This window comes from Nipponia nippon, unplaced genomic scaffold (assembly GCF_047370975.1).
Source record: "Nipponia nippon isolate SJK-2023a ecotype South Korea unplaced genomic scaffold, ASM4737097v1 scaffold_3, whole genome shotgun sequence".
NCBI lineage: Eukaryota > Metazoa > Chordata > Aves > Pelecaniformes > Threskiornithidae > Nipponia > Nipponia nippon.
The window spans coordinates 89045508-89063041 of NW_028262347.1; the positions used below are offsets into that span (position 1 = coordinate 89045508).

The following is a 17534-nucleotide window of genomic DNA, read 5'->3' on the forward strand; positions in this document are numbered from 1 at the left end:
CCATGGCCTGGTGTTTTCTTCTTCCCTTCTGCTTATTTTTTGGATGAAAGTACGTTTGCCATCATTTTATGGAAACTCGGCAATCAGCTCAGTTGCAGGAAGGGAAGGATGAGAAAAGTAACCACAGCCAGAGGGAAAGGAGAAGCTTTTAACGGCTTATTGCAACTTTTTGTGGTTTGGCTACTTTGAGGAAGCCACAGCCTCCTTGTTGTGTTGCAGGGTGGCCCAGCTTAGCTAAGGCTGAGCCACGGGAACCAACGCACCGAATGGGGCAGGCTCCTGGCAAAGCCCTTGCCATTTTCTTTCCGCATTCACGCTGCCTTGCATTAGTGCCTATGGAAAGATTTCCTTCCTTCTTGTTGCTTAGTGTGACGAACGGTGACAAGTTTGTCTGGACAGGCTCTGCAGCTATAATGTGTCCTGTTAGGACAGGCAGTATTGGGCTCGAGCAGTGCTGCTTTTTTTTTTTTTTTTTGAGTGAAAGTACTCTGTGAATTAGGAAGATTAATAGGACTTGACATGATCATTTATGCTATTTCTGTGTGTTAGTGTCTGTCCTAGATGGACCAAGAGGAGTTCCAGCCAGCCCATGGGTCTCTTCCAGCCTAAGTTTTTCTAGGATTCTGTAAGCACACGTAGAAGAAATGAATTAGCCCTTTGTTCTCCACGTCTGTGTCACCCCTGAAAGGCAACTCAAAACCTGCTAATAGCAGTGATTTAATCTCCATATTTAGTCATCTTTTATTTCCCCAGGTCTCTTTCTGCCAGCAGTGGGATATTTGCCTATGGTATAAGGCCTTAGTAAAGAATTTTTTTTTCAATTTGCCCGCAGTGAGATTTCTATAGCACATTGTTTCCCTGACAGTTACTCATGGAGGGCATTTGTTCTCAGCTGAATTGGTGAAGCAGGTACTAATCTGGCTCTACGCCTTGTAGGTGTGGGGCTGTCTTCCTCACGGGAGTTGCCACGGCTGGAGAGGCAAGGTTGTGCTGCGTGGCTTTGAGCAACCCCACGTCTCAGTCTGGTGGGATCTGGGGTCCACACTTTGAGGTGGTGGGATGCAGCTTCCCAAGGAGGAACTTGCCAGATATGCTGAAGAGTCAGATCCTCGTGCAGATGTGTATCCTTATGCTTAAATACAGGGATCTTTGCAGATCGTTGTTTACCCAGGGATCAAGGATGCCCCAATAGCAGTCCCTCCCAAGCAAAAGGTTTTCCAAGTGCTGGAGCAAAGAGAAGTAAAATGGGATTCTGTGAGAATATGGCGAAGGTGCCACAAGTTGTTGCTGTCATGCAGAAAATCACTTATTTTATATATCTGTTCTGTGACAGGTGATGAGAGAGTAACTTCTTTACCCCAGAAATTCCTGTTTTCGTGACCCATACCGATAAGATTGCTGCGTGGTTTGGTTTTTATGAAGAAGGGGTGATGGATGCTCTTCCATCTGCACATATCTCATTAGAAAGTCCTAGATCTTCTTGGATCTCAACCCGTCTTAATGAGTATTCTGGTTTCAGAAGGCATTTCTAATTGTTCGCAATCTGGTTTTAAGATAATAACTTGAGTCTGTAAGTGCCTTTCTGTTCTGAGTCCCAGTGCTGGGGTAGTTGGTATCTGAGTAATCTTGTACCAAGTATTAAAAACTACTGAGTTGTTACCAGCTTACTCAAGAGTTTTTGGGTTCTGCCTTGTTTTTATATGGGCTTGCACACTGATATAGATTTTCAGTGATTTGTTAACATAGGCAACAAAGTTTGCAGTAATGAATTATGTATCTTAGTATCTGCTGCCCTGATTTAGTTAAAAGAAAAGAGTAACTTAAGTTGTTTTGACTTGCCTGAAAAATGAAGTCTGGCAGTGTCAGATTGGCTAAGCTTTGTAAGGAAGGGCCCAAAACTTGGTCTTTTTGGAGGTCAATTTGCTATCGAACTTATACAAGATATTTTTATTTTGTCACCCTTATGGCAGTCTCTATCACGGTTAGCTGTGTTGTCTCACAGAGTTGTCCCTTACCTGCTGATCTGCTCACCCTCAGCTTCACTGCTGGCCTGGCCACTGTGGGAACAATGATGGGGGAATGTAATATTTTCCCTTTTTTCTTATGAATTCCTCCTTGTCTGCATCTTGTAATGGATTTTGTATACTCACATAGTTTTGTCAGTTCTATACCTAGTTCTTATCTATATCCTCTATATCTGTATCTCCTCCTTTAGTCCTCTACTTGCTTTCTTTTCCTTCACATGGTCCTTACATATAAAAAGCCAAATCAACACTTGTGAAGTTGTCTTTTTAATGGGGCAATTAATGCAGACACAAAAATTGCTTGGGTTCTTTGTTAGTTATTTCCTGACCTGGTTGCAGTGCTTACCCGAGGTGTCTGTCACTGGCATCTCTGATGTGCAGACATATTAAGGAATGGTTTGAGACACTTGGGATGCACCAGTGAGGCTGTGGTACAAGGTATTAAAAGATATGCTTTGAAACCATTCAGTGTGCCATGGGGAAGGAGGGGAGGACAGGCTGATTGTTAAATACAGAAAGCCTAAAGCGTGCCTCACGGGTCCTCTGTTTATCCCAGAGGATGAGCAATTCAATGGGAGGGTGAGGTGGGGATGCAGCATCGGGAGGACCCAGGCTGGGTAACATGTACCGCGCGGCTTGAGATCTCCTGCCCCGGGGAGTACAAGGGCTGTAGCTGGGTTGTGAGCAGTGGGAGGGAGGCAGTCCAAGCCCTGGGGGTGGTGCAGGGCAAACAACGGCTGCTGTGAGAGAGAACAGGTAAAGCACAGAACTAGAGTGGGGAGAGGAATATCAATAAACTGAAAATACAATTAAAAAGCAGCCACTTTTTAGGCAACCAAAAAAAAGCCCGGAGCAGCTTGGCTTTTACGTTTGTGTTCTGGTGGGTTGCCTAGGAGCTTCTTCTCTGCTAAGACAACAGACCAAATGTGCGCTTACGGACTGCCTGTGCAGCTGCGGGACGGATGCTGTGAAGCAGAGAGACATGGGAGATGGGAGATGGCAGTGGAGGATGAGAGATCTGTTTACTTGAGGGGACACTGCCTGTGGTGATCCTCTTGCTGCCCAGTTGTCCCTTTGTGCTATTCCATACCAAGTTCAGCCTGAACCATTTTCTCTTGGTCAATCCCAGCTGGCAGAGGCAGACCGGGAATGAAGGGGTCAGCAGATGGGATGTTTTGGAGATCATACCTGTCTCCATCCGAGTCTGAGAGCACACGCTCTGGGTCTGTGTCACTACTGTCATCCCCTGACTTCAAGGTATGTTGATAGCCAGTAACCTTTGAACAACAGCTCTGCAAGGAAAGAGGAACTTTTCTCCTCCTTGAAGTCCTTACTAGAGTCAGGGATGGTCAAAACCATGATGGGTTTAGTGCCAAGGAGAGAGCAGTTATCAGTCTTATTCCTGCAGATCTATATACTCGCTCTTCTGTGTTTAATGTGTTAGGAGTTTTGGGGACTAGAAATAGGGCTGATGACCATGACTTTGTGATGGATAGCCATGAAGGTGTTGTGGATGACAGAATTTTGTGACATCTCCAGTTATAAATGGGATCATCTGACCACCATGAATGGTTTCATGTCAGGGAACTCTGTAGATAAAGGAGCCCAGCGTATACATATGTAAGCCAGGAATTTCTAGGCAGGCAGTTGAAATTATTTGGACAGCTCATCATGTTTTTGATGGCATTCAAAGCTTCTGGCAGCCTGCTTTTGTCTTGATGTGTGAATGAAAGGGTCATGTGAAGCTTTCAGGTTGACCGTACTGTCTCAGTTAGGGTTTGGAGAAAAGCTGGCATTCAGTTATTGTGCAATGTTGGCCAAAGACTTGGTAAGAATTCAGAGTGGGATGTTAGTATGGAAAAAACAATCTGCAAAATAGGAGCAAGTTATGAGGCCATGCAGCTTAAAGGAAAGACAGAAAGGAGATACAACTGTCTCAGTAAACATGAGGAGTTACTATAAAGATGCCTGAGGCAAGTAATTTTCATCAATCAGTAACAGCAGAGCAGGTAATGAGAGGCTCAGATGTGCACCAGGGAAGGTTTAGTTTAAATACAAGACAGGTTGAATTTCAGTCCCTTTTTTCATTTAAGAAGGGAGAGTGCTAGTGAGTGGGTGGGTGGTTCGCCGTCATGGGTGAGGTACCAAAAGCTGTGCTTCATGCCTCTATCGGAAGATGCTGTAAACACTATTCCTAACTAATTCCTCCCTGGTACAGGCTGCAAAAGCAAGTGGGGAAATCATCCGTGCCAGAGAAATCAAACCCTTCCAGTGCCTAACTCTGAAACGTGGAAGAAGAGTCAGGTATCAGCTGTGGGGTGGTTTAGGGGGACTTGGGATCATAAGAGCACATCAAGCATCTGCATGTCAGCTGTGAAATGCTTGGTGAGATGTTCTGGGGGTGCTAACCGGCGTGCCTCAAGGAGCGATGGGCGCAGTGGCTATTGGGCTCTGCTTCAGCAACGCTGTACTCAGCCTGTGTGACCATGGGAAGACTGTGTCTGGCTGTGTGGTCATCTTCAACTTAGCTGTTGGATTGAAATCAAGTAAAAGCACTCGGGCAGCCACTTCTTAAATTGGGCCTGTTCCATCAACAGTGACAAGTGAGCACTTGCAGTGCTACAACTGGCACTGACACTGAGGTTAGGGGCAGTGACACCAAGCAGGTACCCAGCGTCAAGCTGAGGATGTCCTGAGATCAGCAGATCAAAATAGTCAGTGGTCCAGAAGTGTGCCAGTGAAGCACATGTGCATTGAGGTGCTGCAGCTGCTTGTGAGCATTGCTGGGACATCGCTCGAATGCACAGGAGCAGCTTTGCCATCTCCTCGTTTGGGATGGGTGCTTCACAGACCAATTAAAGCAACCATCGCAATGCCTGGTGGGAAAACACCCACTATGGTATATGCTGCTGCTTTGCTTGTATTTGAACCGGGTGACTTAAATGTGATTGATGCAGCAGCTCTGCAGGGGAAGCCGTCTGAGGATTTTATTGGAATTTCTATTTATTGCATCGTTAGTAGCAGTAGAGGGTTCTGCTCTGTAACAACAGGCTCCTTTGGTTTATGAAGTGTGTGTAAATCCACTCCCAAGCTCCCGCAGTGCAGTGCGCTGAGCCCTGCGCTCATGCAGGCAGCAGAGCCTTTTGTAGGACCCCTGCAAATAAAATCCCAAGAGTGGTATTTTGATTAATTATGTTGCCATGAGAGTGTGTATGGAGCTTTGTATCTCCGAGTCCATAAAGTAGAAGGGATAAGCTAGTTAGCATAGATGTTTTTGTTCATGTGTGCACAGTTCAGTTAACAAAGAGCCAGGTAGTCCCAAAAGTTGATGGGCAAGAGGCTGGGGATGTCTGCGTGAACATGTTGGGATTGCCTGCGTACGCCTGCGTTAGCTGGGTGATATACCTGGGCGCGTAAGCCCCAAACAGAGGAAGGCTTCGGACCAACGCTAGCTCGTGCCCAGCAAGCTCAACACGTGTTGTTAGTGAGGTAGGAAAGGCAGGAACCATTTCAGAAGCTTCTGCGGCTTTGTTTTGTTACTGCAGAGTCGTTGCTGAGGCATTTGCAATGTCCCGGTTAGCTGACAAAAATCAAAGCAGACGTCTAGGGCTGCATTGTTTTCCATCTTCCCATGGACCCTCGAGTACAATGACTATGGGAGCATGGGCAATGTGCTTTATTAATCACAGAAAAAAATGAAACGTTTATCACCCAACGTGCTTGCTGTGCTTCCTTGGGTGAGAATGTCAGCTAGCCTCTTAAGCATGACCCAAAATAAATACAAATTCAGTCCTGCATGATAACGGCATGCTAATATCGCTGGTTGGGAGATTTCCAATGACCAATTCTTGTAGCAGCTATCTGACTTCTGCCTCGTCCTTCTGCTACATGAACGAATGCTTTAGTCCTCTTGCCCTTTCAAGCTCTGAAGACAGAGCTGGTTCTGCACCTCCATGCGTTGTTGTCTGTGCTTCAGCTCCTGACTTTGCTTCTGTTAGTGCATTAAGGACATGGGAGCAGGATGCAGGCACTCCCTTTTCCCTGCTAGGCTGAATCAAGCTGCTGCAAACTTATTTTTCTTGGCAAATTGAGCACCAAGGTCAAACAGAAACAACATAAACTCTAACAGGCAGTAAGAGAACTATATTTCTTAATAAAATTGTGTATATCAGTTCCATGGAGATTTTGAGTTGTGTTTTACAGAGTAACAGTTTGGCTTTGGTACTTGCAGCTCTGCCATCCCATGGGTATCCCTGTGGGGGGGCTGGGAACTTGTACTGCTTCTGAACTTTGCTCTTTTCCCATTCAGTGAGCATGTAGGATGGAAAAGCTATTCCATTGCTCACGCTGAGGTACCAGGAGTGTTGTCAAGGGCAGGAATGGCAGTAATGGAGCCAGGTCTGGAGAGCAGCAGTGGGAGGTGGCTGCTCATCTCTTCCCCCTCTACATCCCGGCAGTCAGGCGAGTGCTTCCTTTTAATTTATCAGATGTGTCCTTTCCCCTTAGTAATACTGATTCCTCTCCTTTACATTTCCTTCCTTTCATTCCTCCGCTGTATGAGATTTCAAAATAGAGATCTTTTCAGAGCTGGCAAGAAGTTATTTTGATTCATGAGGATGAAATTCAGGTGTGGCCATCTTTACATAACCTTTTTTAATTGCTCATTAAAGTGTAACAAGTTGCTGGTGATAGGAATTAATTTTTTTCCCCTTGCAGGCAGCAGTGTCATGCCAAGGTCAATGAAACCTCAAAAGCATCTATCAAACACCTGGTCTGCTGGGATTGCACTGCTGCTGACAGATGTACATTTTTAATCTGGCTGCTACATATTCACTTAAGCTACTCTTGGAGAGCAGAGGGAAAGTGTGAACAGGGAAAGCATTCAGAAGGTTGGATTTTTGTTGTGTGAAAATAGCTCCTTTTTCTTTCATATGGTGTTTATTTAAGATAAAAAGAAGCAAGCTGCTGCTGGTAACATTGGGAGTTTTTTCTGACCTGATCCAGCTGTACAACCTGCACTTGAGTCCAAGGAGTCAGGTAGGGGAGGGAGTTAATGGGCAATTAAATAATTCGGATGCTCTGGCTAGTTTTACAAGTGTCAGAAGTGGTTTCCAAACCTGAGGACTTTGGGGTCCTGTCTGCCCGTCCCCAGTGGAGCAGGTACTGCCACTAGCAGTAGGCAGCACGCCAGCTCAGCGCAGCCAGTGTTGCAGCATGCTGGGGCAGGAGCTCCTGCAGCGCTGCAGGCAGGGAGCCTCTCAGCCTGCTCCAGGCATCGGAGGTGGGTCATGGTGGTCGTGGTTTGCTTCTCCATATGGGTTATCCAGCTCTGGACCGACTTTCTTGGGCAGCCCGGGTTTGCACTGCCCAGCATTCCAGCGTGATGCCCAGAACAGCCTGTGCACGATGGTCCAGGCTGGGTTTGACACTTCTTCCTCCGCATCCTTCCCATTTGCATTTCTCCCGCTGTTGGTAGCTCTGATAATCTTCAGAGGTGTTTCTTCGACTGGTTTTTACCAAATAATATAATTGGGCTTTGTTGGTCCCATCCAGTGGCTCCTTGCAGGCTGCCAGCACAGTACATCAGGCTGTATCTGGAGCAGGCTGGCTTTCACCTTGCAAAACACAGTGTTTTAGATCCATGTGCACTGGAACCTTTCAGCATAGTTAAAAAAAAGTAATATTTTGAAACCTTCGATCTTTCCAAATAAAACATCTTTAGAAACTTCTGCCTCACTTTCTTTTTTTGGCAATAATTTGGTGCCTGTGCAAACACTACAGCTTACTCCCAAATATATTAAATTATTTTGGATGGAGGAGGTTGCTGGGGTTTAGGAAGATGTACACAGTGTTTTCCCCCCCCCCTTTTTTTTTTCTTTCTTCCTCTGTTATAGTTATATATGCAACTTGACAAGAGACCCTGGCAGCCTGCTTCTCCAGAACAGTGAACAGGGCCAGTGCTGCAGTAGTTTGTAGATAAATAATGTATTACAACCTGTCAAATAAAGCTTTGAGCAAATACCACTTTAAAGGGTCATATATTGTGAATCTAAATTTTACCCTACAAATCATTATTTCCCAGACCCTTTTGATTCCTTATTATGCACATCGCGGCTCTCGGAACAAGTCACCTTTTTCAAGTACCCCTAAACCTGACAGAATTAGTATTAGCAATATTTCTGCTATTGGTGTTTGTTTAGCCAGCATAAATAAGCTCAGAAATCACCCCTCAACACTTGTCTCTCCATCCAAAAGTTGTTGTAGGTTGGTTTTTTTTTTTTTTTACTATCTCAATTGGAAATAAGAAGTGGTGCACACACGTTTATTTTTTAGGTGCTTGGTTTGAGATTTTAGGGAATACATTGTTTGTTTGATTGGTTTTTAGGAGAAGCCTTCCTAGAAATTTAAGAGCCTTTTAAAATATAGCTAGGTATTTTGCTAATATAAGTGTTTAAAGAGGGTGGAAATTATATTGCCAGGATGTCTGGTTGCTGTTAGTTTGAAGTTCAAGAATATCTACAGAAGATAAGTTTAGGAGTATTTCCGACAAATGAAAACCTAGGAAGTTGAAGATGTTGATTCTTGCACAGCAGGACTACTATGCTTTGTGGTATTTGTGTTTAACATCCCTTTTAAAACTGTGGTGTGACCATGTTTCATATTCTTTCCTGGTGTTTATAGACTAGCAAGGCCATGCAGTAACTCTCGGATGAGCCCGCGCACTGATAGGCATGGGCATAATTGCAGAAAAAGCAGCGGAGAGTATCACTTCGTCCGTGCGGCTCAGCAGTTGGTATTCCCATCATGGGATAAGTCCGGGGAATATAGATTCAAGTCCCAAAGCACAGACCAAGCTGATTTCCCCGTCCTGTCACCTCGGGGCTGCTGGAAGGGTTGCACTGTAGAGGTAATCAGCAACCAGCCTGGGAGGTGCCACTGTTTTTTCTTTTGGAGTTGCTTTAGGAAAAGTCCAAGCTGTGTTTTCATTGTGCTGTTTTGTGTTACAACTAGGTGTTTCCCTCTCACGTCGATGGGCTTTGAGGCTCTTGCTGGTTTTGGTTGATCTTAAACACTGTTTGAACCTATGCTGAGTGCAGCAACTGGAAGGGCGTGATGGTTATTTTAACAACCTTCTTCAGCAAACAAAGCAAGGAAAGCAAAATAAGCCACCATTCAGTGTACGGACCAAAAAATGCGATGCCAGGTTAGGAAGAACTTCTTCCACTTTTCAAGCGTGAGGTTTTTACATCCATTTGTGGTTGTACGGTGATGCTAAGCCCTCTCTGAGGGTTTTGGTGCTCTGGCATCACTCCTCAGGCAATTGCCGAGCTGGTGTTGCTCTCTTGGGCATAGTTCAGTCCAGTGGCAGTGATGACAGTACACAGTCCCTGTGTTTTAAGCAGTTTTTTATACCTGCAGTCTCGGGTTAGACAGGGTTTCAGCACTGGGCTTTTAGGTAGAAATTTCCCGTATTAATGCTATTGGTTATGACAAATTGAATGAGGAGGGAAGAAAGTCAGCTGGAATGAGAAGTCTTCCCCTGAAGAGTGTCTGGTACCCAAGCTTGATCATTTTCTGAAGGAGGGGTGTCCTGGGGGCAAATTAAACTTTCATCTTACATTTTCTTTCTGAAACACCACCATGTCTCAGCCGAAGCCACGTGTCCCGCCGCACCGAGCCTGAACTGGAAGGGGCAATTCAGCCCTTATCCCACAATGTACCGTGTGCCAGGGCTGCAGGTCTGTGCTCGTAGAGACATAATGCTGTTAGTACCCTAAACCTTTGGTTTAAATGACATTTCTTGGTTTCCCCGTTGTTCTTTAAATTGGAAAAGTCTACATTTACGAGGTAGATGGTCTGAGTCTATGGCGGCATTTGCGATGCCCCATCTCCACAGTTAAGGAGGACCCAGAGGAGGTCCTTCTGCCTGTGCCAGATGGCTCCTTAGCCATCAGAGCTGCTTCATTTCCTAGCAGTGAGCCTTGCAGCTGGTGGTGGCAGGAGGAGAGATGAAAGGAAACCAATGCCTGTGTTTAAGAAGTTCCAACTTTTTTTTTTTTAATAAAAATGTTTCTCGTGGTGGTGTCTCTGAATTGGTTCAGGCTGGATGCCTCTCAGAAGCTGGCATTTGATTTCCCGCAGGAGAAGGTGGATTGAGTTAGTGGGGAAAAAAACAGTGACGTCTGGAAGCAGAGGGATTATGGGTCTGTTGTTTTATGGTGGATCCTTGTATTGCCTTTCTATAAAGTTAAGCAATTAAGGGGATGTGGAAGCAGAGAAAATTGTCTGTTTATTTGCCTTCTGCTTTCCTCATGTGATGAAGCCTTTCCTCCATGCATTGAAGAAGAGAGTGTAGGGTTATTTATTCAGATAGAAAGATAAGCTAGAAGAAAGCTTACCCACATTTCAGCTTATAGAGGAACATGAAGATGTTCATCCTGCCTGATGGGGGGGGGGGGTAGTATTTAACACGTTTAACATTATGGGTAGTCTTTTAAATGATTGTAGAAAGTATCCTAATGCAGTATATGGACTGGCTACTGGGACTGGGCTAGTGAAGCTAGGTCAGGTTGGCAGTGAGAGAGTGCTGTGCCCTATTTCTCCTGCCTTCTTACCCTCCCATAAACGCCTTTGATTTCCTTGCACATCACATCGGCTTTTAATGAATTTCAAAATACTGCTGATTATATTTTAGGCTAATTTCTTCAGCATCTCGGGCGTCCTGGCTTGCGGGAAGAACACTGGAGAGTTATATTTCATTATTTACTGTATCCTTGCCAGTGTGCGGATGCAGAATCCGCTGCTGGCACCAAGTGGCTGCGAGTGGAAGCTGCTCCGGAGATGCTGGACTCACTGGCCATCTGTGTTACATGTGTAGATTTTGGGGCTGCAGTTCGGAGGGGGGCAGGACCCACCCCTGTTTCCTCCCCAGTTTCCCCGATGGTGGGGTGTCATGCATGGGAGCTGCTCCATCCCGTGCTGGCTGGTGCCCTGCGATGCCAGCTGATTGCCTCGGCCGTGCTTTTCCTTTCTTTAAGGTATATGAAAGGGAAAAAGGCTGTCAGAGGACTTGTTTGCTTGTAATAAATCTCACCGTTCTCTGCCCTGCATCCCGTCCTTGTGGGGTTTGGTCCCCCCGCTCTGAGTGACTGGAAAAATAACCAGTACAGTAACATCCCATGCATGAAAGCAAAGGATCGTGCTTACCTGGGAAAGGACACTATTTTTCCTGCCTTTTCAAATACCTGGGGGATTTTAACACTTAACATTGTTCATAGACTGTGTATTGAGTAGTGAAAGAAAAATTACTGTAGGCTTTGCTCCCTCCTTCAGTTTCAAGTGGAGACGATGGGTGAGCTGTGTTCAGTTGGCCAGAAGACATTCAAGAAGGCAGGAGAGCACAGATGTGGTACATCTGCTCCCAGACAGGGAGGTGGGAAAGGGGGTGTCAAGGGTAGCTGGTTTGGGTTTTTTTTTTTTTAAAAAAGCTGAAATCAAGATTTTTTTTTTTCCACTCACAAATCAGTTGAAGCCAAGTTTCTTTATGAATAAGCACGATTGCTAACATATCAGAAAAAAATAGGCAGAATTCTCTCACCAAAATTTTTCTTTTTTTTGCATCATCTTTAAATGACATCCCCTGCTCATCCCTTCTGTAATTAATTTAAATGTATCTGACGCTTGCTTGGAGGCAAGTTTTGAACTTTCTTTACCCATCACCGTGATTTCGTTGCTTTTTCTCTGTTCAGTGGTGATTATATTTGAATTTGGAAACTGGTTGTTGATGAGCTCTCGCTTGCCAGCCCCTTTCTAGGCTGGTCTTCACAATGAGCATAGCTGTGTGCCTGTGTATGGGAGAGCGTAATGCTTGGCCTCCAGGAATTGACTTTGGGCATCTATGAGTGTTGCGGTTTAATGTTAGAGGTGTTCATTTTAAAGTGAGATAAACCCAGAATAAGAATCATTAATTCCATGGTTTTCAGGCTTTTTTATTTCTTGTGAATAATATTTGTATGGTGTTTGGGCTCATCACTGCACGTGATGACCACCTGCAGAAATTAAAAGTTGGAACCAGTTTTGGAGCCCACAGGGAGGGGGAATGAGTTGGTTTATTCACAGGGTCTCAGGATGATTTTGTACTTTAAAGAGATTTTATAAATAAGTTATTTTAGTTACTTCATCTTAGATTTGGTTTATCTTTATTTTGTCCTTTAACACAATCTCCCAACTGTGCAATAAAATAAAACACTAGCTCTTTCATCTCATGCAATGGGTCTGCTGCAGGTGAGGCTCTTGCTACTGCTGTGATCAAGACTCGGGCTATGGCAGTAGCATGGGTGCTCCACTTCATTTTCAAGAAATTTTGCAAGATGCCAAAAATACTGCGAGCATCAGCATGTTAATTGTGCTCCACGTTTCAATACTGCTGCTCAGAGCTGGTGAGATCCTCATACTTGAATATTGGAGTTATTTTTAACAGATGCTGTAGAAAGTTTGCCTCCAGAAGGACTTTCCCTGCCTGCCTTGCCTCATGTCTTTGACAGCTGATGCAATAGCACTTGTTAATTTTTATTTTCCTGGTAGTACTGAAGAATCCCCGGTGCCTGGTCTAGACCAGGTTGCCCAAACCTCAAGTTTGCATGTTTTGCTACACCTCTTGCCCATCCTTTCCTTGCGTGAGTGATGGTTGAAAGCGTGCCAGTAGTACCTGCCGGGAAACTTTTGGGCCAGTACACTTCATTTTTGTAATGTAAAAGGAGTAGCGGGTGCCAAGTGGCATCAGGCAACCTCTTGGGGGAAAAACTTGTCGTGTGGCTATTTAGACATATCGGTCCAGCTGCAGCTTTCCACCAAGGAAATCCCTAAAACCCTGAGGACCAGAAGCTGAGAAGGTGAATCACAGGAAGAATAAGCATTTTACCCCATTGCTTATTCTCCAACTATATGCATTTAGTAATAGGTGCCACTAAATAAGATAACTTAGTTTATCAGTTTTTAATACTGACATTTGAGATGCAGAAGTTAATTTGCATTGAATTTTACAAGTAATCCTGCTTAAAGCATGCTTGTTTGCCTTTCTCCCAGCTGCGTGGCTGCAAAGATTGATTGGAAATTACAGCATTATTCTTAACATACCAACTTTCTCCAGGTAATCCTTAAACCATAGGTGTGTTTCATCATCTTTTATTTGGCAAAACCCAAGCGAGGGGAGCCGAAGGGCTCACTGAGACCCTCTACAGCGGCAGTGGGCCAATTGTTTTGAACATCTGAGGGTCATGGCTGAAAATGGGAAACAAAGGAAAGCTGGGCTGAAACGATGTGTTTCATCATCGTGCTCCTGTTAAGACTTCTTCAGCGTGGTGTTTGGAGAATAATCCTGCTTTCTTATCTTCAAGTTGGCACCAAAAGGCTTTGTGTGAGACATGTCAGGAGAAAAATGCAAAGTTTTTTTAAAATTTTTTTCTGGTCTTTTTTGCATCCAGTAGTGCAAATCTGACCACCATCTGAATGCCTAGTTACAAAAAAAAACTGTGAGGAAATGGCCCTTTTTTATTTCCCCATCTGCTCATGTTACCCCATGGAGCTGCACAATGCCTGCTCCTTAATGCAGGGCAGGGGGAGAGGACTGGCAGGCTTTTACATGCTGACTCAAGACTTTTCTAAGCATATTCAACACTTATGAGGTTGATTTGAGATACTCAGACCCGTTTCTTATCCATTAATAAAAGATGCTGGCTCATGCTCTGCTAAAACTTGGGATATTTGAAGATGGTTGGTAGAAAAATACTGACTTATGTATTTTGGGCTGAAATTAGGAATATTATAGTTGAAGAAAGCATTGGTGCTGCTTTTGAAACAGTACTGACTGTGAATTTTTGTGTCTCTTGGGTATTGTAAAACTTGTTCGCATTCTTCAAACATGGCATGCTTTTCAATGAAGAACACATACTTTTCCTCCAAATGAGTTTTCCTCTCCCCAGCACACGAGAAGGGGAGAGGCCAGTGTTTTGTGTCATGAGTAAACCCCAACATCTGCATCAGACGACAGTAAAAAGTGCCATCTTTTTCCCCAAATACTGCGTGGGCCACTCAAGCGCAAGCACAAGGTGCTAAGAAGCAGAATTTGTCCAGCTGGGAGCTGCCTCCTGCCAGCATAGTCCATCCAAACCTCTCCAGCCCTGGTGTTTCGTGCATTTCAAATGCAGTAGGAATCACTTGGTGTCCCACTGGGAAAAGCAGCAAAAGTCTGGCTGATATGCTAATAACTAAAAAATATTTACCTCCAACTTGGCATTAGCGTGGAAATTGTAATAGCTTGTTTGCAAGCAGCCTAGTTGTTACACAGCGTAGCTGAAGAGCATATATATTAAAAGCGTATATAGCCAGCCATGTCTGGAGCTCTGCCTACACACAGATTGAAAGCAAGGCTGGTGGATCTGCCAGCTTTCATCTCCCCACCTTGATTGCGGTTGGGTGCCTTGCTGGCTTTTGTGTTAGCTGTGTAATTAAGCACAGAAGAGCAGTTGAGGCAGAAATGGTTAACTCGCCGAGCAATATAATGTCAAGTCAGTGGTACTGAGTTGTTCCATAGGAGTTTAAAAATTAATTTTGTTGTTAAATGTCATCTTCTGGCTTGTGATCAGCTATAGTGTAGGTCATGTGTTTTCTGATAGATATGAAGGAAATCAAATAAAGGGTCCTGAAGGCTGAGGTCTGTGAAACTGAAGTCGGTTGAAGTCTAACGTTGATGTTTCTAGAGCCACAAACAGGTGGAGGGAAAACGGAAAAGTTGAAATCTGCATTATTCATCTGGCAGAGAGACGTGGTGCTAAAACCCAGCACCTTCCCATAGTCGGGAGAACTGCTCTTCCCTTCTCCCCTGCAGTGAAAGCCAGGAGAACATAAACTAGTGCCGGCAAGGTGGGTTGATGGAGAAGACCTTTCTCTGCTGAAAGGCTTGTGGGAAGTTCTGCAGGGGCCTCACAGCAGCGTTCGTAAGGGTCTTGAAGGGGCTTAGGACAAGGAGAACTTTCTGGGACTGGGGAAGGTGAGGTCTGGAGACCTCCATGAACCTTCCCTTGCTGAATCCGCCTCTACAGGGCTTGGAGCAGAGAAGAGCTACAATGAGACCTAGTTTTTGCAAGATTTTTCTTTCCTGGTTTATTAAGCACCAGCCCCTTTTATAGCAGTCACAGAACCGCTCCTACATATACTTCTTTAGAAGCACACACTTGCATGTTAGCTCAGTCCTGCACAGGTTTTTGATCAATCAGAAGAGATTGCTGCTGCAGCAGCCAAATTCTTTGGGTGCTTATTCAGACATCCAAGCTGGAAGTCCCTGTGTAGAACACCTTAGAATTTGTTCTTGCTTTTCACCCCTTTGGAGACCTGTGGACACTAGCTTGGTTTCAAGTTAATAATCCCGACTTTTCAAGTCGAGCTCTACAAATGCTGTCCCCCTGCGAGATAAAACTAGGAGGGCAAGATACAAAGACTTTTTCCAGAGGTGGTCCAAGAAACAGCACATAGAGAAAACGTTGACTTACTGGTGGAGACGGTCTCGGGGGAAACAAATATTCAAATGCGTTAGGATTTCTCCTTCATCAGTGTTTCCTGCAATATTAATTATTTATTACGGTGCCTTTTTACACCCTTCCCCTGGATGGAGCTTTCTGCTGCACAGCCTTGTTTTCATCTCCCCTTTTGTTTTTTTTTTCCCATTCCAGTTTGAGCGGCACGACCCAGTGGAGGGGCGGATCACGGAGCGGCAGTTCGGCAGCATGCTGCTGGCCTACAGCGGGGTGCAGTCCAAGAAGCTCACTGTCATGCTGAAGCAGCTCAAGAAGCACTTCCAAGACGGAGAGGTCAGTGGCGTCGGTGGCAAATTTGGGAAGTTGCAGTGGGGGCAGCCCTCCGGCACTGTGCTGAGAAATGAGTAAGGAATCTCCATCTTCTTAAGAAAAGCACCTGTACCTTGTTAAGCAGTGCGGGGAGACATGCTGACTTTGCAAATGATAAATACTTTGCCAGCAGCAGGGAGATGGAAGAGGTGCGAGTACAGTGATCAGTGTCCAGATCAGGGTGTAGGCTTGTCCCTATTAAAATGGATGCTGTAATTTTCAAAATTTAAATTTGCTGGACAGCACCCTGGGTCTGGAGCCAGAATAAACATTGAAGACGTGTTCCTAGTTACTGGCTCAACCTTGGATTAATTAGCTGCTGCAACTGGGCAGTTTAGTATTTAGTTATGAACTTACGTGAAAAATTATTTTAATTACTCATGATTTAGAGAGGAATATGGTTGCAGATCCTACACTCGTTAATTTAGTGAGAGACCTTGGAATAAGACATCCGTACCGAAAGGATGTGCTTTATCAGGTAAGGCAAGTATGGGCTGCTAAATTACTTCAGTATTAGAATTTCACATCTGCTTCTATAAAGGTGGATTGTTCCTTTATTAACTAGGTTATAAACAAGCAATTCATCAAAACGAGAATGGATAAAAAGTCTTTGGCTGCGTATTGGGTCGGTCTGACTGTTTTAGAGTTGCTTCCTCCTGACACCAGAACTGGTGTTTATTTCTTAACTGGTTTAGATGCAAAGTGTGTTATAAAACACAGGCATTGGCCAGGGTCCAGTCCTTTTTTTGTCCCTCTTTGGTGCCTTAACTGGACTCCTGTGATGTGTAGGAATCCTCAGTTCATGTGAAGCCACTCCAGTGGCTTTTTTCCCCCATTTTCTCCCTCTTTCACTGGTGCTGGAGGAGAATTTGGGCATACTGAAGCAGTGGAGCATGTAGACAGATAGGTCTCTGTTAACTGCAAATAATGTCAAAAAGTTAAAAACTGGAGGAAACCATAAGTGAGCCAAAAGGCTGCGCTCAGAGTTGCATTCCTGCCAGAGGAGCTGCGGTACCTGCAGCTTCTCATGGCTCCAGAAAGAGCTGCTTTTTTTTAAGATTTCCCTCATGTTTTGTAGGAAAATAGGCTCAATATTTAATAGGCTGTTATCAATAGATGGTGTCAATGTGTCATTGGAGCTGGGACGCGTTGCATGTTAATATTTGGAAATCTCACTTCTCAAGCTCTTTGTTGCCAGCTTAAATAAGACCATTGATGTTTCCAAGGTTGTGTCCGTTTATTTGATCTTTGAGCGAGACACTGCAGATTCAGCTTTTCCAATACCTCTGCTCCCCTTGAGTTTTAACAGGAATCATTTGATTTCTTGCTGAAAAAATACCTGTGATGCGTGTTTAAAAGAAAGTATCAGCTTTGTTGTTAATGTTCCCAAACTGTCAATTCTTTTGCTGTGATTTTTTTTTTAATATATATATATGCACATACACACACACATATATATATTATTGAACAGTAGCTGGGTATTTGAGAAATTAGACAGAGGGAGTTATTTTGGAAGGTTTCTCACAGCAGATGTTTTAGTCCTTTCATGTGTAAGCCAAGACCCTGACATCTGTGGCAGAGGAGGAACTTTTTGTTTTTACCTTATTCC

At 44.5% G+C, this 17534-nt stretch overlaps 1 protein-coding gene across 5 annotated transcripts in view; it reads left to right on the plus strand.

The window, feature by feature from the left end:
• The window catches only part of MICU1 (mitochondrial calcium uptake 1), a 112737-nt gene that overhangs the window by 79530 nt on the left and 15673 nt on the right, over positions 1–17534 (plus strand). For all 5 annotated transcript variants that reach the window (XM_087763870.1, XM_087763868.1, XM_087763871.1 and 2 more), the window contains one exon: positions 15752–15889. In XM_087763870.1, the coding sequence (XP_087619996.1) occupies positions 15752–15889 (138 nt within the window). The remainder of the gene's footprint in view (positions 1–15751; positions 15890–17534) is intronic.